Here is a 25230-nt window from a genome sequence, read left to right on the forward strand (position 1 = left end):
CGGAAAATAACCGCGACTCGGCTATTATTCCAAAAGCTCCGTCCCCCTTAAGAAAATACCAGTGATTAGTCAATAACAGCCGGGGAAAACTAATTACATACGCTAGCAGCTTAATGACACGCTTTACACGGGAAACTGCTTTTCCGCCGTCTCTGGAAAGAAGCCGACGGCGTCTGTAGTTTTTTTGGGCGAGAAGGTCCTCGGTTGGATTCCTACGTGTTCTCCAGGTGTTCTCCGGGGTTTTCACTCGGGTGAACCTGCACGAGGAGACCCTGAATTGTCCAGATGTGCGAATTAGATGGTGAACGGTTGTACGAATGTATCGGTCCCATCGGTCGGGTCCAGGGTGAACGCCGGCTGTCGCCCGATGACAGTTGGGATCGGCTTCAACCCTTCTGCGAACGCCAGCGCGCGATTAACGGCGCCGATTTAGGTGTACAGTACACCTTTGTTTTTCGCGGGGGTTAGTTCCAAAAAGAACCAGTGATAGGCAAAATTCGTGAAGTTGAAACCTTTATTTTTTTTTTTTTTTACAATTATTATACAATTAAATACTCTATTACACATCGCTGCTGTCGTCCTTATGTTTTTTTCCTCCTTCTTTATGGAACGAACGGAAGATTCATTCATTCCGTAATGCCGACGTACAGCCGCGTAGCTTTTAGCTTCCCTTAGCATGTCCAGAAGTTTAACTTTATCTGCCATAGATAGCATCTTCCGCCGCCTTTTGGGCCCTTTCGTCGCTCCAGAGCGTTTTGTCAACATTATGGGTTTTAGAGAAACTCGAAATCGCGAGAGAATTTGCACGTACGTCATGTAAATTCGGCAAGCTGTTTTACGTACGTGTACTTATTAAACTGCGACGTTATTGACGCACAGATAGAGAAGAAGCGGAGTGACTTTTTAGCCAATCAGAATGCAGAACATAATGCACGATGCAAATCCGTGAAGTAGCGAAACAGTGAAAAGTAAACCGCATTATAGCGAGGGATCACTGTAAACCAGGGGTCGGCAACCGTTACCACTCAAAGAGCCACAGAAAATAAAACACCGGGAGCTACGCAACCATTTTTTAATTGAATTAACACAATATTAACAAAATATGAGTTGCTTTTTTTTGGGAAAAAAAAAAAAAAATCAATGAACGACCGCAGGCAAAACAAAATGACATTTCTGCGTCTTTTTAAAACCAAAATAAAAAAAAATAAAAAAAATGTCTATTTGAGTCTTTCTTGTATTTAAATGAGGTTGATCGAACTGTGAACGGCGGTCACAGCCTGTAAACCAGGGGTCGGCAACCGTTACCACTAAAAGAGCCACAGAAAATAAAAAAAACGGGAGCCACCCAACCATTTTTTAATTAAATGGACACAATATAAACAAAATATGAGTTGCTTTTTTTTTGGAAAAAAAAAATAAAATAAAAAACATCGATGGACGACCGCAGGCAAAACAAAATGACATTTCTTTGTCCTTTTAAAACCAAACTTTCTAAAAAAAATACTCAATGTCTATTCGAGTCTTGTATTTAAATGAGGTGGATCCTGCCGATCCAGGACGTTAAAGGACGGGCGACGATCTCGTTTACGTATCTTAAACACCCGAAAAAAAAGCGCGTTATAGCATTTTCCGCTAACGCGTTTCCAACACGCAAGCCCGCCGCCGCTGATCGCAAACCGATGCCTCCTTCGCAGGTGACGAACTGACCAAGACCGAGGACGAGGACGAGCAGGGCTGGTGTAGAGGTCGTTTGGACAACGGCCGGGAGGGACTGTACCCGGCCAACTACGTCGAACCCATCTAGTCACGTTGGCGGGACAAGGACACGCCATTGGAGGCAGCTTGAACAGTCCCGTCCAATCGCACCGCACATAGCCAGAGACTTAAAGAGCAACACACCCCTTGCCCAAAAGATGCGCCGAGCAGTCTTGCCTAAATAAAAAACTTAGTAACCTAAAAGACAATATATCAGTATAATATATTTTATCCAGCATTCGGGGTGGGTTGGTGGACCTACACGTTTAAGAGCAGGAGGTACCCCAGTATATACACACTCAACTCCAACATCAAGACAGTGCAGGAACACATTGCTTCTCAGTGTAGCTGTATTTAACACATACGGTGCAGCTTGTTTAAACGTGCAGTACGCTGCAGTCGGGGGAGATAATATAATCCGTGACGCCCATTCGACCAAGACGAGCTTCTCCTAACCTGCGTTGTGTATATACGGTGTGATGCCATTTTTGTGTAGCTTTTTTTAAAATGCCGTGCGTGACAGTCGTCATCCTTCCACGGGGAATGCTGTGTCGTGTTAAAAAAAGTACCACAGGCAGTATCCTTTTTTTTTTTTGTTTGTTTGTTTGTTTTCTTTCTGTTCTCGTGATTTGGTCCGACCTCTTATCCAGTGTGTGCAGTGCTATGTGTTCTAACTGTCTCTGAACATGCATAGCAGCATGTGCTATGCAACATCTCGCATTCCCCCCCCCCCCCCCCCCCCCCCCCCCCGCCGCCCTGCGGCCGGGCGAAAGGCCGCGACTTGATGCAAAACCACGACTCCAAACGCAGAAAGCTCACCTTCTAGCATCACGATGCTTCTGGACATGCACATGGTTCCGTTCTCCTTGGAAGAAGCCCGTCGATGAACATCTTTTTTGTTTGTTTTCGTTTTTTTTTTTGCATCGCGAACACGTCCACCATATCATCGTCCGTAGAGCGGAAATTTCTACAGAAGCGTTCGTTCTCGGTTCAGTATTTCACATGAATCCGTCTCCTGCTAGCGGAAAGAAACCCCCGAAACACGAGCTCTTCGGTATAAGTAGAAGGGTTTTCCAATTATTTCTGTCCCGGCGCTTTTCTTCCGGAGCGGGAGTCCCCGACGGGGGCTCGTCAACGCGAATGTACCAGTGTTTGGGCTCGGTAGGGGGACGTGTTGCCGAAACACGCCGTTAGAAAACCCCGGCTAGCAAAACAGCGACGCGTCGATCCAAAGAATGATCCGATACCATCAAGTATATTTTCCTCTCCGTGCAATAACTTCACTTATCACGCGTGAAACGTCTTCAGCGAAGATGCTGCATCCCAGTCCGAACCCCCGGCTAACGTTGTTAGCAAAGCGCTACGCATCATCACGGGGCGTACATGTCCACCGCGCGTATTAGCTCTTACAAAGCGCATCTTGTCTTTATTTCCCGATCTTTTAACACGCTGTTTTTTGTTTTTTGTTTTTTTTGGAATTAAAACAATATCAGGAAGCATTGCGACTAAATCGATACAAGAGGGAAAGATGCAATTAATGATATAATCGTCCTGACGTTTCAGATGTCAGTGGACCAACAGCGGTCAGATGTGTTTAGCGCCGTGTCTGGAACAGGATTAGACAGGTCTGGGTCTCACACAAGAGGAGGAACACATCACCAGCTCACAAGTTGTGTCTTAGAGTAAAAGCTGTCCAGCATAGCAAAAAGGACTCCAGTCATCAAACTGTCTCATATTTTCAGTGTATGCACACACACACACACACACACATACACATACATATATACAGACATACACCAAGACACCTGAGTGCACACACAACATTACCAGGTTAATATTTTAGGGAGAATATATATATAAACATATATATATATATTCATCACCCAGTGTGTATGAGTTGTGTAAATGTAATTTAAAAAAAAAAATGCAGAAAAAAAAAAAAAATGCAAGTGATTGACTATTAAGACAAACTGTAGTGTTATACATGTATATGTGTCTCATTAAAATAACAGCAACGGAGAACATATTAAGTCATAGGAACCATATCGTACGGATTTCATTGCAAAATGAATTGTCGGTGTACCATAAGAGGCGTGACGTTAGCCCACGCTGTCAGATTTGTATATGACGATGTAATTTAAAGATTATATTCTATTGTAACTGTACAACTGTGTGGAGTTGAAAAACGAGACCTAACCATATTGAGGCGGTGTAAAAGGTGTACATGTAAATGCTTTTCTATGTTGATGATCTCTTCCTTATGCACACAGGAGGACCAGCAGCTCACGTTGTGGAAAAACCTCCTTTAGCGGTCTAGAAGATGTATGTTCATAGTTAGTGATGTACTTTATCTCCTAACTGGTGTAGTGCCTGTTCATCTTGATGTAACGAGAAGTTAATTTAAATATGCATAAAGATGATTATAAAACAGATAATAATGATTATAGTGCTGGAAAAAAAAAAAACACGCAAAAAAAAAAAAAAAAAAACAAATCAAATTTGCTGTGATGGTGTCAATATCGCGATATCGGTTTGAAAGGGAAACAAGTTTGTTGAAAAAAAAAAAAGAAAGAAAAGGCGTCTGTGTGTGTTTTTTTTTTTATTCACCGTGTTCGGACAGCGTTTGACGGGGAAGGGGTTTAGGAAGATGTGACGACGGATCGTGATAAATTGCTTTATTGAGAATTTGCGAAGGCAAAAAAAAAAAAAAACGAAAAAGGCAGAAATGGAAGAATCATCCGCGTGAAAAAAAAATAAACACCCGTGGTTTACTAATGCATCGCTCTGCGATGCTCTGCACGCACGAGGCCAATGAAAAGCGACTTGAGCGTAAAAGCCGAGCACTTTTTGCTTTGTCTCGGCGTTCGGAAACCGCTGTTTGCCTTTGCTTTGCACAAAATGTAAAAATGCACTCTGTTCGAGCAAGTGAGAATGCTACTTGCCTTTTCAAAAGATAACAAATATAACTTTTAAGTGTGCTGCATCGTTCACCTTTAACAAGATGATTTCCCCAAAGGCCTGGGTGTTTGGAGAGAAAATCTACGATTAATTCTTGAACGATAAAACCCTACAGAAAGATCCAGAGGCAGAAAAAAAAAAAATTGAAAACTATTACAATAGCAATTCTAGAGATTGCATTTTCTAAAGAGTCAAACCCCGTCACATTCAATCCGTTCTTTGTTTGTCTTTTTTTTTCGTTTCGTCCGCGAAAGTGTCTTTTTTTTTAATCACTCTTACGGCATAAAAAAAGGTCACATTTCGAAACCGGCGTCCACGATACGGTACAAACTTCTAGCGCTGACTCTTTACAAGGGGGGAAAGAAAAAAAAAAGATGGTTTTAAATTTAAATTTGCATGCGGCTATGAGGCTATGATAGGCAGAAATGCATGTTTTCATCAGGCAGTCTTAAAAAGGTGAAATGAAATTTCAAAACATGGCGACGGCGCTTCCGGGTTATTGTTTCCTATGTCCAGCATATCATTGGCTAACCCCTTTAGCGCCGTTCACTCGGGCCGGACCGAGGTCTTCCTCATATAGGGTTGACGAACTGGTAGACGAGGCGACGCGATACCTCGGGTTTTCGGATGATGCCCTTCTTGTAGTACTGCCGTATTGAGCGACTCAGCTTGTCATAGTTCATTGCCGGGCGGTTCTTCCTGATCCCCCAAAGCCGGGCCACGTGAGCCGAGTCCTCTATTTTGAAAATTCCTACGGGCGGAAGGGGAAAAGCGGTCAGATAAATGCAACTGAAAGTAAATGTGATCCTATTTCGCTACCCAATGGTTTATCGGAAGATTGGCGTGTCCAAGCGTCCTTGGGCAAGACGCCGAACCCCAAGTGGCTCCCGATGGCCTGGTTAGCATCTTGCGTGGCGGCTCTAGAGTGTGTGTGAATGGTTGATCTAGTGCAAAGCGCTTTGAAACCACAGCAGAATACAAGTTGAGACCATTTCCATTTACCTTCCTTGTCAAAGGTCCTTGTCAAAGGAGGAGGAGCGGCGAAGCATACAACTCCCGTCCTTACCTTGGGCAACACGGATCAGGTCCCTCTGCGCCTCATCAAGCTGGAACTCCACCTACCCTGCCTCTATTTCTAAGTCGTACAAGATCCGCCTCCCATCGAATGCCCAAATGGTCAACTTACGGCTGCGACAACAACAAAATTCACCTCCTTGGTGTAAAACCGCCGAGCTCTTTGGGCAGCTCCGCAGTACGAGGTACACACTCTTGGAGGCACAGCTCGGCTGCGCGGCGTGCTTGATCAACAAAACTGCGTGGGCTTGCCTTTCCTAATCCGAAGTGAAAGGCATGAGCCAGTTGTCAATGTAGGTCAGGATTTTCAACCCTCTGGCCCAGAATGACTCCAATGCTATTTCGAGAAATTTTAGGAAGGCGCACAGGGCCGCAGAGATATGCATCGGTCAGATCATTCGATGTCATTTCAGGTGTCTGGACGATAACCTGTGGTGTTAATATGATATGACTTTTCGCAATGTCGCCACCCGTGTCCGAATTTAGTCCATTGATAGCATGGAGTTTAATAATATGGAGAAAAGAAGTCTTTCAATACGCCCGGGTCATTATGGCGCCTTCTGATAGGAGTGCGGTTGCCCGTCCTTCCTCAAGGCCGATCAAGGAGATGCGGTATGCTCAGTAGAGGTCAGTGTTTTCTTCATTAAAAGTAGCGACTGGAACGCTGCGTCAGGTCCTGACAGCTTGCCGCACACAAAACCCAGACCTTTTTTTAGAAATGTCATCTTTCTAGCCGTGAAACAGACTTTGGTAGTGGCTCCTAAGAGCACAAAGGGAGAAAGGGTACAAAGGTCCTTCTTGCAGGAAGGAGATCGAGCAACTTCGGAGGCTGAAGCTCAAACAAAATAAGATACATTTTGCTCAACAACATGTGGGACACATTAGCGGTTCTAGTCGTAGCAGCACGGTGTATACTAGGCACCAAATACTAGTTAGCATGCTAACATGCTTACAATGATTTGCACAATGCACCATGCTCAGTATGTCAGTTAAGAGATGTAGCAGGTAGATAATCGTTTACACCAATAGCCACTGCAACTTAAATAGGAATTCTATTTCACTACAGACACGGCAGAGGTTTCTACTAGATTTAAGCGCTCCAGTCTGTCCATATGAACACGCAGGGGTACCAGAATTTGATGGCAGATCACCAAAATCCAACCGTGCAGGTTCACAAACTACCTATTTCCCTACCTTTCTCTTTGTTGAGCCAGCGAATGCAGCGGCTGTAGTTGTGAGGCTTGAGAAGCAGCTCCCGGAGGAATTGCCACAAGTGAATGGGCTGGCCTGGGTAGTTGCACATCACGTCTGACCAGGCGTCATCATCCGCCGCTGAAAGAGGAACGGGGATTGTCAGGAAGGTTCCCGTCTTTGACATCACTGGGTTTTTCACGGAAGGCCACATTTACCTGACTCGCTACCTTCTTGCGGACAGCGGCCCTTCATCGCCGCAGCTAAAAAAAAAAAAAAAAAAACAGTCAAAAGAGAACCAATCCAGCAGGTAAGTCCGTGTGTCATGTTTGCAGCAGAGTGTTAGCTCTTTGGCGCCGCAGCATTTGCGTTTTTTTCAAAGTCAAACATTACAGCAGGGGCTCCTGTCGTTTTCTACCTGATCTCCAAATGTCAAGATGAGCGTACAGAATGTCTCCGAACTGCGGCGAGCACTGTCTGAAGTCGGCTTCGCTCATGGAGCAGAGGTCCCCCCCGGTCAGCCCCTGGAACATGGTGCTCAGCTGGGGAAGTCGGTACAGGTGTTCGGTCCACAGCAGCCACTTCTGGACGTGAACGCAGCCCCAGTTCAGCGGGTCTGCGATGAAAAACACCGACATTTCGCTTCAGTGTTGTTCAGATAAAGCTGTTCGAAGGCGATCGGGAGAAGATCTCAAACGTGGGAAAACGTTTATATTCTATTGTAACTGTACAACTGTGTGGAGTTGAAAAACGAAAAGGTGTACATGTAAATGCTTTTCTATGTTGATGATCTCTTCCTTATGCACACAGGAGGACCAGCAGCTCACGTTGTGGAAAAACCTCCTTTAGCGGTCTAGAAGATGTATGTTCATAGTTAGTGATGTACTTTATCTCCTAACTGGTGTAGTGCCTGTTTATCTCGATGTAACGAGAAGTTAATTTAAATATGCATAAAGATGATTATAAAACAGATAGTAATGATTATAGTGCTGGAAAAAAAAAACACGCAAAAAAAAAAACAAATCAAATTTGCTGTGATGGTGTCAATATCGCAATATCGGTTTGAAAGGGAAACAAGTTTGTTGAAAAAAAAAAAAAAGGCGTCTGTGTGTTTTTTTTATTCACCGTGTTCGGACAGCGTTTGACGGGGACGAGGTTTAGGAAGATGTGACGACGGATCGTGATAAATTGCTTTATTGAGAATTTGCGAAGGCAAAAAAAAAAAACGAAAAAGCCAGAAATGGAAGAATCATCCGCGTGAAAAAAAATAAACACCCGTGGTTTACTAAACGTTGAATCGTAGTCACGATTGAGCGAAAGGGGTTTTACAAGACAGCAACTCTTGCTACTTATCCTCCAAACACATGCTAGGGATAGATTAAATGATGTAAAAAAAAAAAAAAAAGAAATAAAAAAAATCACTTATTTCTCTTATGAATCCCCTTTTCCGGTTTCAGAGGAAAGCAAGCGCGAGCATTTATTTGGGTGTAGAAGTAAGACGAGGGCTAAGCTGGAGGAAAGACTCCGAACTAGAAGTGCTGATCAGCCGCTCGGTTCTCCACGCCGGCGGTCTTTAAATCTAAAGAATCATTTCAACGTTATTTTTTTTTGTTAAATCGGCAATTTTTGGGGCCTCTCGTTCACGAGATTGCACTTGCACAACCATAGCGACGAGGAGGAGCTTGAATCTCTTGCGTACACCCATTTTCACTTTTCTTCTCAAAAGAAGATTTGGATCTGCGTTTTGTTTTAGCGCGATATTAAATCTATAGAGCTCGATTTCTTTGTCCGATCCGGATCATTGTGTTCTGCGATATAATCCCGTACTTCTGCTGAGAAGTACGGGAAGTATCTTCTCCTCTCTTGCGCTGGTTCGGCATCCAAATTTATGCGAGTGCGTGTTTCCTTGAGTTTTCCTCTACGCTGATGATGCAACGCGACGCTAACTGCGCTGGAAAGGAGTCTCAGGTTTAACACGGAACCACGCAAACCCCAGGGAACGTGTCGTTTGTTCTTGTTGATCGAGGCAGTTCTTGAAAAATTGAAGAGGATCTTAGGTCAACAGCAAAGTTTGCACAAACCGGGCAGGTTCTCAGGCGCTCGTCAGGTCTTTGTACATGGTGATGTGAAGGCAAACAAATAATTTTCATGTTTTATCCGTCCGCGACTGCCAACATTCTGCACGGCTATTCAAATAAATGCTTTCGAACGCTCGTACCCGCTGTGATGTTGAGCAGCTTGCAAGCCTTGTCCACGTCCTTCAGCACCTCGCCCACCACCATGGACTGCACCTGCTCCAGACAACGCTCCTCGACTTGACCCTGCGCTTCCGGGGGAGGATGGTGAAAGTAGCCGGGCGCGGAGGAGGGGGCGGCGGAAGCGGCGTTCTCCGTCATCCTCAGCAGCCAGGGGCTGTCGTCGATGGCTAATCTGTTGTAGCAAGGGAGGTAAACCCCCGGCCGGCCGCGCTCGGGAAGTCCAAACAAGCCGCGGCACGGTTTAACGTCCTCCGCCTCCTCGTCCGTCCACGCCAGCCTGGTGTCGGCACACAAAGACATGTGCTCTGCGCTGCCCACGGGTTCACAACTTGGACTCCCCATAACTCTTTATCCCTTAGTGCTGGAAAAAAAAACAGTCTGTCACTGCAATGTTCATGGGACGATCTTTGGTATTCCCTCCCTGCGTATCTGAGACCGACAGATTTGAATTCAATGAATAGACATTATTTTTCCGAGGAGACGTTTGACTGAATCTTAAATAAAGCAGGCGACATCGAGTATTCAGAGCTATTCTTCAGTGCGACTGAAATCTCAAATTTAAAGTCCCCTGCTGTCACCAAGAGGCTTCATTTACAATTGAAAGTACTAGAAAATTTCATTAGCGTTTTATCCAAAGTACCGCAATTTCTGGACGATGAGCCGCGATTTTTTTCACGTAAACAACCCTGCGGCTAATATATGGACTTTTTTTGGGGGGGGGGGGGCTAAAGAGCTTCACACCACTAAAACATTTATCCTTGTCACATCAGACTGATGAAATGACCGAGAAATTCTGAGTCTGTTCAACTCCGACACCGAAGAAGACGACTTTGACGGTTTTAGCGCGCAGGACGAAGCCCGAAATAGCGATCGGCTAGCCGGTGCGGCTTATAATGAGGTGCCCTAAATAGTCCGGAAATTACGGTGCTTATTTCACTGTAAAATGCTCCTTTTAAAATTGTTGTCGATGAAGCCGAGGAGACGCGAGTAGATTCCATGGAATCACGAGCTCCCCCTAACATGAGGCAGGGGAATTGCATGCCTCACTTCATGGCTCTTCGCAGCTGTTTTATGAACACTCAGCACAAGAAACTGGTAAGACACATACAGTTGTTGACAAAATAAAACACTGTACACTGTAAACATTTTAATAGCGACATACATTGACAGCAGAACGGTCTTTGTGCAAAGCGCGCCAGCGGTCAGCTGTCATTGCGCAATTCACATTGAGGCTCAGCAGTCGGAAGCCTCACCGCACGCCTCTTCTCAATATTTGAACAATAAATGTGAAAATCCAGCTATTTCGAATAAAAAATAATCTAAAACTGGTCAAGTTAAATGAGTATATCATGCGAATCACTCATAAATATAACCATTTACTTCTTTATTTTCATTTGACATTTTTTTCTTTCCAAGATTGGCAAGTGAGGCACAGACTCTCCTGCCTCCCCTGACAGCACATCACTGATAAATTGGTACAGCTTAGATCTTGGTTTATCCAAAACATTAGAAATGTATCCAGAAGTATAGAACTAAAATATGCAGTTTAGTTCACGACTTGGTATTTGAAGAAATCTTCTTGTCGTGGCAACTGGGCTTGAATTTATTTACTTAAAGACATTTAACCCCTTCTTCAGCTGACTTCTTCTCTCGGAGGAGGGGTGAAACGTCGACAAGTGACGAAATTGAAGTCCAGTTGCCACGACGAAAAGATTTCCACAAGAATTCAAAGTGACCCGAACAACCGAGAACCTCCACAGACAAACTTGGTATTTGTCTTTACGGGTTATTATTATGTTTTGAAGCGTTCCTTCTTTTTCCAGTTACTTGATCTTAAAGGTACCGCTAAAAGCTCATCATCCGTGACGGATTCAAATAGCGACAGTCGAGTGACACGCAGCGCCGTGGACGGCGCCTCGAAGAGAAAGAAAAAAAAAAAAAAAGAGGGCGATGTTTAAACAGTGTTAATTCTAAAGTCAACATGACATTTTCTGTATTTGTTTTGCGGGGACTCTGTAAAAGGAACAGATCATCTTTTCAAATTAAGGGGGCGGGGTATATCTAAATTAATCTGAGCCATTTTATATCCAAGTGCAGTTAAATAACTCACTTTTGTACACTTGGATCAACATAAATATACTTATTATATAGATGTACTATGTGCATTGAGGTCCAGTTGAGCGAATTTCTGAACTGTTTTTACATCGTCTGTCGAATTCTTCCAACGGTTTAACTCATAAATGTAAATAGAAACATACATAGGAGACTAAAATTTAAATTGTAATGTTTATCACAAGATCAAAACAGAATTCGGCTTAAAGTAGCTGTTTGGGGCCCGCTATTGAAATGCATCAATCACTGCCCTTTAGGGGAGGGAAAAAAAAAAAAAGGAAGACAAATAAAATAACATTTGAAAAGCGACGGGTCCTCGAGGTGGATTTCAAATTAATTGGCGTGGAGCGCGATAAAGCACAAAGGGCGGAACACGGGACATATTTGCAGTGGCGTGTAGGTAAGAGAAAAGGCAGGGAGCGGCGCGGGTTATCAATGCTTTGTGATAAAGTTGTGTTTCACACACACACACACACACACACACACACATGGATTTTGAGAAGAAAAGCATGACGGCCACCAGATTAAGACCATTTTCATTCACTTCGGTGTCTGATGGAATTTGCCAGATAGTGAACCCATTAAGTCAAGGAAGTGAATAACGTCCGACGCTGGGAAAGCGTTCCAGGTCTTCTCGGTTAAACGGCAACTTTTCCTCATCTATGATTTTTTTTTGAGAGCTGTTGGATTTTCAATAAAACAGTCCAAAACGTGGATTTATTTTCCTCAGGGGTGAAATACCAATGGAGTCTAAATTCCAGCCCACGTGCAGAGGAGAGGCTGTAAAGGGGCAACACAGTTCCCCAAATTAAACGCAGGCAAATCTTCTAGTACTACTATGTTTTTAACAGTAGTTGTTATCAGCATCTGGGCAAATGACTGGCGGGTAGAAAAACTCGCTCTTCGAGGTTTTTTTTTCTCTTTTCCAAGGTAAATAATTGCCTCTTCCTACCCTTGATTGCTCATAAAAACAACTCCGAAACACGTCCCCGGGCTTGTGTTCGGTGCTTCGTCCAGCACCTTGTTGTTAAGCTGGCGCTCTGCGTTTAAATCGATGTTGTTTCCCTCTTCGAGCCCGGAGTGGCTTTGCAAAAACACGGCGATGCTTGTTCACGTTCCCGTCGCCTTTTACGAGCCGGCATACATGGAACTGCGTGCGTTTGTTTGTTTGATACGAGTTTGCGCGAGTATAAACAGGTGATGTGTTTACAAATAAGCAAGTTTTCTGTCTGTGACTTGAAAAAAAAACCTGATACGAGTGAAAACTGCCCGTTTTGGAGACGCGTTGAGCTTCGTACTTAATTGGAATGCGTTCGTTTGACGAGTGACATCTTCTCTGGCGGGATTAGTTAACTGCCACGTAAAGTAGCTCAAAAGGATGGATGAGCAATAGTGGAAGCGTCATCGTGTAGGCGGAAATATTTTGCATTAAACTGTACACAGAACAAACAAAAACAAACCCTTGCTGCTACTCAAATATCAGTCTGTATCTGCACGCACTTTATTCTTCATACCTCATAGTTTAATGTTGACTGGTTAATGTAATAGTGCATTTTACTGCTAATTTGTACTCTTCTTTTCCCTCCAGTGGTCGCCACAGTGAATCCACCCTATTCTCTCGCACCAACTAACTTCATATCCTTTCTCACGATGTCCATAAATACTCTCTTTGGTCTTCTGCTAATTTGCACACTATTATTATTATTTTGTTCCTTTCCAGTCAGCATTCTATCTACCTCTGTATGTTCAGCACAAGCAGAGAAATTGACTTTAAAAAACAGTTGCAGTAGTAAATCTACGAGTAGTTAGTATGAAAACGGCATTGGAACTAGCTTTCAGTCCTGCTATTTCTGTTTTATTTATATTTATGTGTTTCTTGGTCCTCTCTACTTTACCGGACCAATACAAGCGATGTCACTTCTAGAATAAGTTATTTCTCACTCTTAGGACGCCACCGGTTGAGGCAGGTACTTCCACCTACTAGTAGTTGCAGTGTATTATTGAGCGATGAAGAACGTTGGTCTTACCTTCTGGGCGAGATCAACGTGGATCTAGCGGTTGGGTTTGCGTCTCGGCGGCTTCCCCCGCGCCTCCTCCTGGTTGGGCGTCACTCAGGGCAGCAGTCCGGGTCCTCTGGGAGTCTCATCTGGCCTGGCGAAGGCGCTCTGGAGGGGAGGGGTAGGAGGGAGGGCGTCCCGTCCTGACAGCTCCCTCCGCCACCTTCTCCGAGACGTCGCGGTTGAGTCGAAGGAAAAAGGCTCACGTTTGGGAGGGAGCGTCTTAGTTGCACCAGGGGGGGGAAAAAAAAAAAAAAAAGGGTGTGTCCCTGAAAGGGAGGCTGCCTACTTATCAATGACAGGGGGGCAGGATTTGTGCTCGGTTGCAGTGAGGTGGGGAAGAAGTGGGGAGAATAATTACTTTTTTAATGCCCTTTTTATTGGGACACGGCCAAAATGCAAACTATGGTCGCGGTTGGATTTAGTGAAATCCAATCTTCTAAGGCTGTGAAGGGAAAGTTCTGTAATAATGCTTTTGTATTCCATTTAATAGTAAATTTACATCTCAGTATTCATGATTTTATTGTAGAAAATAGAACAATTTGGAAACAGAAATAAAGATAATAATGTTTAATAATAATAATAATAATAATAATGCAATTTTCTCCAATTGCTCCTCGGGGACAAATGGTTTTTTCTTATTCTGATTCTGTATAATGTCTCAGTTATTTACTCTTACAAAGTGCAAAAATCTCTAACACCAAACCAGTGATTTTACTGTTTAAAGTTGTTCAATAGAAATATTAATATTTCCCACTTCTTATTGGGCTGTCTGAGCAGTTCACCACCAAAAAAAAAAAAAAAAAGATAGCCAGCAGGTATGTTTGGTTACCTTTCATTTGCATTAAATCATGAAATAAAAATCGCACAATTCATTAATTCATTACACGCATTCACCCTCTCATTCACACGACTGCATGAACCTCCTTCTTGTTTTTGGACTGTGGAAGGAACCAGGAGAACCCTGAGGAGCAAGGAGACAGAAAGGCCCCCTGTGGGAAACCAACCAGCGACCTCCGAGCTAACGCTAACCGCTGCGCCGCCCTTGATAACACCAGATTTTATAAATACTGGATTTGTTTGATCGTAACAAGCCACATTTTTCTCACGATTTTGGTTGGCTGATAGTTTGCACGGCAAACAAAGTAAAGCCGCCTCACCGTCCATTTCCTTCAAGAAGAAAAAGTTGTTTGAATATCCTGTTGTAAAATGCAAGAGAGCACAGTTAAAGCTCTTTTCTAATTAAATATTTTTTCTTTCTGTGTTTAGTTTAAAAACTAAGGAGTCGCTCATGGATCTTTATTATCATTAACCCGGTTTTTCTCCAACATTCCTCCATCAGGAAACTGAAACCACCAGAATGCAAACACAGAGTTCTGCATATTCAATGTTATGCTGAAAAGCAGCAGAATGTCCAATTGTTAATATTTCACTTGTTTTAATTGTTCACTTCTTTACTATACCATTAGGAATGACACAACGCAGCTACTTAAGGACAAACAAATATTAGCCTGGGAAATGACGATGAATCACCAGGAGCGATAATGGTTGACAGCTATAATGGGAAGCATTGGAGCCAAAGCATTGGTGAACTGAGAAAGTTAAGTGTGCAAATGTTTGCTTAAGCAAAGCTGCTTTTACAGTAATTGTTCAAATATTCCAAAGAGCTGTCACCTTTGTCTCCACCCACTTGAATCGTCCTTCGGCGCAACTCCGGCTACCGGAGGTATTCAGCGAGGTGATTCTCCAGCTCCAAAAAGAACCCCCAAAAAGTTGCCTTTGGCAGCCAAAATACACCATTTCCTGCAACACCTTCAACACTACCCTCTTCTTATTTGTCTCAAGGCTAAGTTGGAGGCTAAGTTCGGACAAAGCTAACAAAAAGCGGGTGTATCTTCAGCCGTTTGGAGGCCCGGGCGGTCTCCGAATGGGACAATGTGTTGCAAGTTGCTCGCAGCTTTCGACCGGTAACCCTCCGGGCTACGGTTTAATCTGGCATCTATTTAAGATAAACAAACAACGTCATCAGAGAAATGTTATGGACCTCGAAATGGCCGTGGTCCTTCCTGTCTCCCTGTGATCTCTACATCGTAATACCCCGAAATTCACTAGCGGTAACTGTAGGATTCATTCTTTGTACTCGGATTGCTGTCTGTTCTTATTAATTAGTTTAGGAGGATTTTACTGGGGAAACCCCGGCTAAAAATCCTTAAAATAAAATTAAAAAAAAAAAGAAAAAGGGTGAGCAAAATCATGTCTTTTTTTTTTTTTAATCCAATTTTCACAGTATGAACTTGTTTTGTTATTTCAAAAAAAAAAAAAAGACAAAACAAACAATTAATTCCCTACTTTAATACCCACTGCAGGGTTTTTTTTTTTTTTTTTTTTTTTTTTTAAAGGAGCTAGGGAGTATTCATTTTTTTTTTTTTGCTCAATTAAAATGCAACAAGTAACTTTAAGGAAGCGACAACAGAGATTTTCTTGCGATCAGAATTTGTCCGATTATCGGATTCTTTTCTCTCCACGGCACATTGTGGACGATGTCCTGGTTCTTCAAGCTGTAATCACATTCGATTTTTCACTCTGGAAAAAGACATGGCTATTTATCCGAAGCTTCTCCTCGAATTCACACAGGGTTCCGAAAATACTTAAAAAATTTGTCCGCGTGCTACAACATCCCAGGAAACTGAAAGATACGACTTCGATTCAAAACACATCATTTAAAAGGCAGCTGAATCGCAAGCGTCGGTTTTCAGTGATAATTTAATCATAAGAACATTCGTCAAACATACAAGAGAAACAGTTTGCACTTCCTCACTCACGTGTGTGCTCTTGTTTTGACTCTCTTCACGCCAACTGACTCGATCCTGCGATCCGGTCTTTGCACTTGAAAGGTCCTTTGACAAAACGAACACGCTAAACGCTCAATGGGGGTCGACGGCGACGACAGGTACCTTTCGGGGGGGCGAGGGGTTGGGGCGGGGGCGGGGGGGAGGAGGGGGGGGGGGTCGACGTCGTCTCTCGGACATTTTAGGATGCGCTCCATGAAAACCGGGGGCTCTGCAGGACTGGTTTGTTTACAGTTAGCGTCGTGATGAAACAGTGCTTTCCTGTCAAGGTGGTCTAACGCTAGCTGTGGAAAGCAATGAAGAGTCGATTAGCCCTTCGGCACTTAAATGTATTTACGTCAGGCTAAAATACACACAATCCAGCTATTTTTTTAGAGTGGGGGCGGCGCGGGGAGGAGGAGATCGGTCGCATTGCTCAGTGCATATAGATCATCAAGTCCAGTGCAATTATTGTTGTTGTGACGAATCTCGAGGGAGAAGCTCACCCAGCCGTTTCTCTGCAAATGTCACGGTTAGGTGAGGTTCGCCATCTTGGGATGAGATTAAATGTGTTTGAGCGGCTCAAAAAAAAACAAACAAACAAAAAAAAAAAAAAAAAAAAAATCAGAAACGGTCCAGACTGTGACTTGAAACGGTAGGGGGAAAACAAAAATTGTCACCAAATATGCACCTTTTAGTGTCTTTGGGTAAAAACCTATTGTTTCCTTTAGAAAAAAAAAAATCTTCTACATTCATCACATACATTCAACGTAACATGAAAGCAAGTAGAAGACAGCCGTTAAATGGTGATTTCAAACTCAGATAATTATGCTTGCATATATGTGCGTGTATATATACATATATATACACACACACAGATACATATATGGTTGTGGTATAAATATTTTTGCTGCTCATATAACTGGATATCTTTGTCTTAAAACATAAAAATGGTTTAATATTCATATTTCATGTTTTATAACCATAATCCAAGCGTGGACATTTTACATTCCGACAGTTGCTGGGGAAATTTGCAAATACATAAGGAGGGGCTTTCGTTAGGCCGGCTCGTCACCGCGCAAATGCACGCTGGCAAAACCCCGTCGAGGTGGTTCGATGGCCTCAAAAAATAAAAAAATGATAATAAAAACAAGTTTGGCTTTAGTTCCATTCGAGTAGCTCCAAAACGTATGATAAACTCATTTGCATCAAAACTCAAGTTTTAGAAAAATATGCTCTTATGCAATAGCGTAGATTTATTCGCCCAAATTTTGGGAGCTATACTGTACGTGAGAAATACGATTCTCAGCGTTGCCCTCACCTTCGTCGTAAGAGCGATATCTGGCATACTCTAGTGGAGAATAATAGCGTTGCATCTTAATTTGGAGGTAAAACAGCACTGGTATTATTGCCCACGTTTTTCCAGAAGATGATCTGAATCTTAAAAGCTGTATATTTAAAAAAATATGACACTACTGTAGAATGTAAAATGTGTTTTTGAGAATCCCGTCATATTTGGATTTGTGAGAGGAGACCAGTCCGGACTCCCGACCCGCGCATCGGGCCGGTCCGTGCGGAAACTGGACAATCAGTTGGCAAAATAAATGGCTTTTCCTCCACGGTGTCTCTTTCAGGTTGCACTATTCACACACATATACACAGAATTTTTTCGCAAATACAAACTCCTGTCATTTATCCATTTGCACTCCGACAACTAAAAATATTTCCAGGGAAAAAAAAAAAAAAAAAAAAAAAAAAAATCACTCGAAAGACTCATAGCACTCATTTTAACTTAGCATTCGCTCGTGCATACAGAGGATGTGGGGGTGTTTGTTGAGCTGCACGTCCGAAACCTCTGGCTCTTGGGTCGTGACTGAGGCGGAGAGCAGCTTTGCATTCAGTGAAATGGAGCTCGGCGCGCTCCGTAAGCTACTGATAAAACCTCTCCTTCGCTCGGTGTTAACGGACTCCAGAGGAATGTGTGAACGCTGCGTCTCCGTGACAAGTCCCACAACTTAAGAGTGCCCAAAGGGATAGGGCTCCTGTATACCCTGCAAGAGGGGACAGAAAATGCAATGAAAACTGCAATTTGCAGAGAGAATACGACAACAAGGAATAGAGGGATATCTTGATTTCAAAGAAATAAAGACCTTCCTTTATCACCGGTTTCCAGTTCCTTTCTAAAATAGAAAAAAATCACATTCAGTCTTTGAAGAGTTAGCGGCTAGCTGGAATCCTGGGGTTGTCGCTTTCTATTTCAGCACAAAAGCTGCCACGTGCCCGATAAAATGAACGAGAAAAACTGCTGGCCCCCAAAAATATACAGACTGGGAGCTGTTCAGTAGCTCGCTCTCCAGGAAAATACCTGTCAAACACGAAATGCGTGCTATAAACCCCCGGCTATTACCTGTATTTACCACAGAGGAGGAAATTCCTAAATATCAATATGCAGAGCCAAGTCGCTAAGTGTTGCAGGATGAATATCCAGTAATGGTTACCACTGTTTTGGCAGCTAAATGTTACCATCATGAATATTATCATTTCAAACTAACTACTGAGATAGAGAGTAATCACAGAGACGACTGAAAACTGCTGGAGCTTAAGTTTTGTTTTGTTTTTTTTTTTTAATTCTGAGATCAATAAAAAGGTATAAAAACAGCTTAGGGGGGTCCTAGCAGAGTCCACCCTAACGTGAGACGTCATCGTGTGAACGGATGTTGCACGTTGGGATTAAGGGTAAGATCATTATCCGGGTTTGAATGACTGCATTACCACTTTGCTTAATACAAAATATTCACTATACTCGTATCTAACTTTATTCTTTTTTGTCTTGGTGTCCCTGCTAACTTATAAATGGAAGATGATACCATCCCCTTTTCTCTGTTTGACTATGTTATATAGAATAGGCTGTTTTCATATTACCCCATTTAACATATTTAATTTGAGCAAACACTGGAGTGATTAACTGAATTTGCATCGTTCTCTTTAGCGTCAAAGATAGTCCAGGAGAAACAGCTGTTAACACAACAGGGTTCTCCGCCAAGAGAAGTGGAAAAGGGCCAAAAGTGCCTTCAAATGAAATATTATTTTTAATGCGCTCGCGTTTATCCTGAAGTGACATGCCAAATACGCTGATATAAATACACCCTATGAGAGTTGGAATGGCGGTGCAACATTCGCTCGCTAAAATGCCCTTTGGTCTTGTTTAGGGAAGATGGGTTTAATATTTCTATGCGGCGCTGGAAAGAAATTCACCTTGGCGTGGGAACCGGTGGGGGAAACAAATACAGAAATGGCATCGCAATTGCTCAACTGCCATCCTGAAATCATCAACTGCCAAACTGGGACCAGGAATAGCGCGAGAAATAGGATAACTGCTAAACACATGCATGAAAGGGATATCTCATTTCTGGTTCGGGGATGAAATTGAAAACAGTGACACAATGAGCTGTTTCGCAGAACCGTCAAAATCTTCCTTGCCCCGTGACATGTCTTACCTGGTTGTAAGAGACTATCGATAGATTACTTTGTAGACTGTTTGCTACTAGATCCACAGAGGTGTGTGAAAGTCCATTCTGATCTTGCTGCAGCTGGTTCGGGCTTCCCTGCCAATGTTCCTCTGAGACTTTGTGGCCACTTTCATGGTGGAGGCTGTTGTTGCTGTTTGGGCACTTGTTTTTCTCTGGTGAGGCGAAGGGGTTGTAGCCGCCCTCCAGGCTGCGGTGAGGCTGGGTGTTGAACTCGGCTTGGAAGGAGGAGAGCTGCTGCGTGACGCCCAGAAGGCCTCCGACCTCCACGCTCAGAATCACCCAGATTATATCTGCCGGATCAACGCGGAGTGAGAACCCGAGCCTGTGTTTGCAGCTACGCCTATATCCTGCTTCTGTCCAGCGGGCAAAAATGACAAATTAAATAAAAACTAGATTCCACGCTCGAAATTCATGAGAGTTATTTCTCGTCGTGGATGAACACGGGTACACTTACATTAAATATTAAAGCCATGCATGAATTTTTATTGGGTCTCCCTCTGCTGTTCAAATTTTAAATAGGGACATGTTGAAGAGGTAAGATTAATCATACATCTCAAAGGAGCCAGAATACATTAACCGACTGAACAAATGACGCTCAGTGTAATTTGCCCGCTGCGAGACAGGCCCTCTCGTCACTTAACAGTCCTGTGATTTATATGAAACGATCTAGACTCAATCCACAATTAAAACGTTTAGCCACTAATTACTAAAAGCGTAGTTAGTGCAGCAAAAAAATCAATACGCATCATTCTTGGAAAGAAGTGCATCGGGAGCGTCGGTAACTGGAATTTTGCGACTATTACTATCGAGGTCAGACAGGTGACTGTGTGAAAGGTTTGTCGGATATAATCGGAAGTTTTTTCATATTTATATTTTTCTTTTCATCCCATTTTGTAATATCATAGCGTGAGAATGTACACACACAATACAATGGCTTAAAGGTGAGAAAATGTGTTTATATTGCAATACATCTCTCTATGCTATTGGTTGGAAATGTCCCACTAGTGAAATAATGAATATATTTTAATATACGTCTCGCACACATGCTCTCAGGAGTACAGCAGCCATGTTGCTATACATTTTTGAATTTCGGCTGTCCTCACCTCCATAGTAAAGGCCGGTGGCTGTGCACATTCTCCACTGGCCCTGGTACATGCCGGGGGACACTGGGCTCTGCATCTGCACACTGACGTCGACCATTTCCTGGGGGTCCAGGGACCGCACCATCACCATGTTTACGTGTCCAAACTGGTCTCCCCCGACGTACTTCAGACAGACTCCCGGGGGCCAAGTCTCGGTACCTAGCGGAGAGGCCGAGAATTTGCTTTATCATTTACACAGCGTATGTGCATAATGTAAATCCCGGCATATGAGCCGCTATTTTTTTCCCCACACGCTTTGAGAACTGCGGCTTTTACGATGATGCGGTTTATTTATGAGGTTTTATAGGGTAATTACAAAAGATTCCTTCCACCAACACCGTCACAGAGGACAAATGGAACTGTTACGGCAAATCCACTCGCGTTTACGGTACTTCTTCGGATCAGGCGTTTTGTACTTTTTGCACGAACCCGAATCGTGAAAAAGACGCGTGAAAATGCATTTGATGCAGCTTTTAAGTTGAAAGTGATCAGTCTGGATGTCGAATAGGGAAATAGAGCTGCAGCACAGAAGCTCGGCATCTGTTCTGAAAAAAAGAAGGCATTTGCGTTATGTAGTTGTAGATGTGACGATTACCGTCATTTATTGAATTAAAAGTTATCAAAAAAATCTTTCCTGTAACATCTTGCAGCGTTAATATCTCACGTTCCAACGGGGACAACTGCGGCTTATAGAGAAGCGCAGCTTATTTATATGCACAATTTATTTCTTCTTTTAAAAATTAGTATTTACGGCCTGTATATAGGCGCGCTCCTTAGTCCGGAATTTACGGTAATCATCTTTCAAGGCAGTCAAAGAGCACACAAGAACAAATGCTTGCATATGAAGGAAAATGGGCTCCAAATATATAATTCAAAAAAGCAATTTTCCTCTGTTATAGTTGTATCCCCTGCACTACAACCACCAGTGCTCTTTATACGGTCTATATGATAATGCAACAGCGCTTATTTTCAGATTTAGGCCTCACCTGTGTTCTGTATCCTCCAGGTTTTCGTGAATCGCGTGTCAGGTGGAACTGATTCCCCCTCACCGATTGTCACATCTTTTACAAAGGACATGCATGGCGCGCTGATATTGGGGCTCTCAAAGTCGTAATAGGCTCCAATGGCTGCCTGTAAATTCCTACAACGACAGAGTAAAATGAGTGACGCTCGTGAGTTATGTGAAGAAAACCTGATCTTCGAGTGGGACTTGTCACAAATAAGAATATACTCAGTACAATTAAAGTGAGTCATTGTTTTAAAACTATTCTCATCTTCTTCTGGTTTACATGCACTACCTGAGGCCAATACACTTAACAATATTGAAATAAATACCATTGAAAAAAAACATTAGTGTGACAAAACGTGTCTGTGAATGTTCTCAGTCATCCAGATCTTGGTCAATCATTGTCAAGTCTTGTCGTGGCCACTGGACTCGGTTTCTCCCCTTGCATACGTTCCTCCTGAGATCCAAGACGATCCTTCAGTTAAAACACACTGCGGGGAGCTTCCGGTATATTACTGTTGGGGTTGGGCGTTGGATTGTTATGTTAATGCGTGCATCATTTGAGGAAGAAGGGTACAAATTCCAGGGACTCACCTGAGTTCGAATTTGAATAGGTCATTGTGAGGCTAATGTGTAGTGTGCTAGTTGGTGTGAGGCTCCAGTTTAGAGGCGCCCGACTCAGGTTGTTGCTCTTTCCTGGTGGGTTTCATGTCGCAGACAGATCTGCAGGTATGTGTGTATGCATGTGTGTGTTCAGCGGTCTATCTTTAGTCATTGCATGTTCACCTGAGGGGTCTTCCGTCTATTAGAAGTAAAGACGCCCTAGGGATGAGAGGTCTTCAAGAAGATTAACCAAGTCCAGTTGCCATGACAATGATGTAAAACAAGGCAAAATTGTTGTTCAATTACTTTTCATGTATGTTTACTATTTTCTGGGAAATCTACAATAAAACCATGTTGAAGGCGAAATGCCTTAAAAGCGTCTATCACAAATTGCTTTTGAATGTAACAATTCACACATACACTATGCATGTCTTCTCTGCATTTGATGTTAAAAGCATTGTTTTTGAAAAAAAATGTGCACATCAAAAGTGCTCCAAAAATTAATATTTTACAGAATTTATTAGAATTTATTTAACAGAGTACAAAAAAACTATTATTCTAGCGTGACGTTTGGAGCAAAACATGGGCTTAACATAGAACACATATCTCTAATAAATATCTGAGTAAAAGCCTATATTTTGCTCTAAACATCATAAGAGAATAAGTTTTTTGGACTACATTTAGAGTAAATTAGATTAATTTCTGAAGGTAGTGTGCGGATTATTTTCCAAACCGCTATTCATTTGACTTTTTTGATCCAGCACCCATCCCTAACGGTGCAGCGAATGCACTTATATTTCCCTTTTCCATCTTTTTGATTAAAAAAAAAAAAGTTATTTTAAACAGCAAATACGCTATAAATCTCAAGTCATTTCTTACGACTGATGGGGCATCCCGACATCCACAAGCCAGCGGGGTTTTATTTTTAGAAAGCCCGTTGCAGAGGTGCCATTACACGGCATCACGTGATGCTACTACCGCCTGTTACATACATCTGCACCGGTGTAGCAAAAAGCATGTTACAGGAGGGGGATTTAGACGAAATTAACAAGGGTTTTTATTCCTGATTCAGTAGCGTTTGGTGGGGTTTTCAACAACCGCGGCGGACTTGTAACACCTTTAAACCTACGGCTCGACTGCTGGTTACATAACATGCTACAAGTTAGCAGCCCTGTGGTTTGTGGTCAAGGAGAGAGAGAGACGCAAAACGAGTAGACGGCATTGAGTTCAAAAATTAAAAATACACCATTTATAGCCTTTGATTAGGGCTTTAAATTGGAACTGGCTTTACTGAAACCCAGGATAAGTTGAGAAACCTCGGTGTGCTCTAACGGAGAGAATCGAAACTAGTTTCGAGTGACAACCACTGGACTTTTGTTTTGCTAGCGTTAGCAGCGACCACCGCAAAAAGTCTAGATCCTCGCTGGCTTGATACACGACATTTAAACCCCCCTCGGGATTAACACCGACACATAGATGGGTGTAATTATCCTTTATTTTAATCGTGATAAGTTATTTTCCCACGGGGGTTTAAAAATAAGGGGGAGCGTTATAAACTAGCATGAGCAAAACAACTAGCATTAGCTACTCCAACTGCGCGCCGCAGGCCGGACGAGACCTCGGGCTTACCAGTTGGTCATGTCCAGAAAGAAGGCGCATCCGGCGGGGTTCAGCTGGAAGCCGAGGAGCCTCTGGAACTCCGATATGAGGATGTCTTTGTCCGTCGTGCCCAGGCAGCTGAACTTCTGCATGAGCTCCTGGTCCACGTCCAGGTCCATGCCCTCCATGGCGGCTCCGCTCCTGGTTCAGAGTGAGGCCTGGCTTGTCATAACAAACTCCACACGTTCGACGGGAGCCCCAATGCGCATGCGCATGTCACAGTGCACACGCATACACGCACACACATACCGCTCAGAGCAATAATACCCTCTCAGGATAATCTAATTAAAATGTTATAAATAAATCAAAAATCACCATATGTTTAAGAAATAAAACCCCTCAAGTGTTTTGATTATTTTCAAGACTTTTTATTGCCATGACACTAGAGTGCAGCAACATTTAGAGACGTTTGCAGAGGTTCTCAGTCATCTGGGTCGTGGGGAATTTTTGTCGAAATCTTGGTGTTTTGGCAACTGGACTTGAGTTTCTTCACTTGAAGACGTCCCAGCCCTTTTCTGAGAGGCTTCTTCAGTTGTAATGACCTATGGGGAGTTTCCGAATATAACTGCCAGGGTTTTGGGTGGGTCTGTGGCTTGTTGTGTTGATCTGCAGAAACTACGTCTCTGCAGATCAACTCTTCCATTTATATTCCATTATTCCATATTCCATATATGTTCGGACGTCATTAGAACTGAAGAAGCCTCTCAGATGAGGGGTGAAACATCTTCAAGTCCAGTTGGCAAGAAATGTAGAGAAAGCAGCTCTTAGGTTCACCGGAATCAAAAGCAGACAACCCTAAAATAATAATACAACAATAGCGGCATCTCTGGGTTACAGATATAAGACAGAAAAATAGAAGCCACAGTTGGAAGAGTTGGTGACCGGAGTGGGATGAATCTCTGAGGATGCTGTGGGCTCTCCTGAGGCAACATGAGTTATAGATATCCTCAAGTGATGGGACAGGATGACCGATCATTTTTGGGACGCTGTTTATGGGCCGTCTGCGGTGCCTTTTTTTCTGCTACTGTGCAGCTGGAGCACCACGGTAAATTTCCGC

At 43.1% G+C, this 25230-nt stretch overlaps 3 protein-coding genes across 6 annotated transcripts in view; 1 reads left to right on the forward strand and 2 right to left on the reverse strand.

The window, feature by feature from the left end:
• Positions 1–4253, forward strand: part of pacsin1a (protein kinase C and casein kinase substrate in neurons 1a) — a 50024-nt gene extending 45771 nt beyond the window's left edge. For all 3 annotated transcript variants that reach the window (XM_086159592.1, XM_086159593.1, XM_086159590.1), the window contains one exon: positions 1695–4253. In XM_086159592.1, coding sequence (XP_086015718.1) covers positions 1695–1804 — 110 coding nt within the window. In that variant the 3' untranslated portion in view covers positions 1805–4253. The remainder of the gene's footprint in view (positions 1–1694) is intronic.
• Positions 1843–14215, reverse strand: LOC147226866 (SAM pointed domain-containing Ets transcription factor-like). The gene is made up of 6 exons (XM_086159595.1): positions 13376–14215; positions 9197–9597; positions 7397–7594; positions 7197–7241; positions 6982–7119; positions 1843–5464 (listed from the first exon to the last, which is right to left on the reverse strand). Exons 2-6 carry the CDS (start codon positions 9576–9578, stop codon positions 5286–5288), a joined length of 942 nt encoding a protein of 313 aa, XP_086015721.1. The 5' UTR covers positions 9579–9597; positions 13376–14215; the 3' UTR covers positions 1843–5285.
• A 1935-nt stretch (positions 14216–16150) lies between these two features.
• Positions 16151–24347, reverse strand: LOC147226867 (protein ILRUN-like). Of its 2 annotated transcripts, XR_015107114.1 has the most exons (6): positions 24144–24347; positions 21892–22046; positions 20867–21064; positions 19731–20053; positions 18047–18284; positions 16392–16538 (listed from the first exon to the last, which is right to left on the reverse strand). XR_015107114.1 is itself a non-coding variant. In XM_086159594.1 (5 exons), the coding sequence occupies exons 1-5, from the start codon at positions 24299–24301 to the stop codon at positions 18249–18251; spliced, it is 870 nt and encodes a 289-aa protein (XP_086015720.1). In that variant the 5' UTR covers positions 24302–24347; the 3' UTR covers positions 16151–18248. The 2 variants fall into 2 exon arrangements, 1 of the variants encoding a protein (XP_086015720.1); XM_086159594.1 differs by having other exon boundaries at positions 16151–18284.
• Positions 24348–25230: the final 883 nt, after the last annotated feature.

The sequence above is a fragment of the Fistularia commersonii genome, chromosome 14, assembly GCF_037954325.1.
Source record: "Fistularia commersonii isolate RoL2024-O1a breed Wild chromosome 14, RoL_Fcom_v1.0, whole genome shotgun sequence".
NCBI lineage: Eukaryota > Metazoa > Chordata > Actinopteri > Syngnathiformes > Fistulariidae > Fistularia > Fistularia commersonii.

Bases quoted from the DNA above. Each gene is read 5' to 3' on its own strand.
- LOC147226866 (XM_086159595.1), bottom strand. From the start codon at position 9,578: ATGGGGAGTCCAAGTTGTGAACCCGTGGGCAGCGCAGAGCACATGTCT. The intron at 7,242-7,396 runs GTAGAAAACGAC...TTTTTTTTTTAG, and splicing joins TCTTGACATTTGGAGATCAG to CTGCGGCGATGAAGGGCCGC. The intron at 7,120-7,196 runs GTAAATGTGGCC...TTCCTCTTTCAG, and splicing joins GCAAGAAGGTAGCGAGTCAG to CGGCGGATGATGACGCCTGG.
- LOC147226867 (XM_086159594.1), bottom strand. From the start codon at position 24,301: ATGGAGGGCATGGACCTGGACGTGGACCAGGAGCTCATGCAGAAGTTC. The intron at 22,047-24,143 runs GTAAGCCCGAGG...CTGTCGTTGTAG, and splicing joins TTTCTGGACATGACCAACTG to GAATTTACAGGCAGCCATTG. The intron at 21,065-21,891 runs GTGAGGCCTAAA...CCTCTCCGCTAG, and splicing joins CTGGAGGATACAGAACACAG to GTACCGAGACTTGGCCCCCG.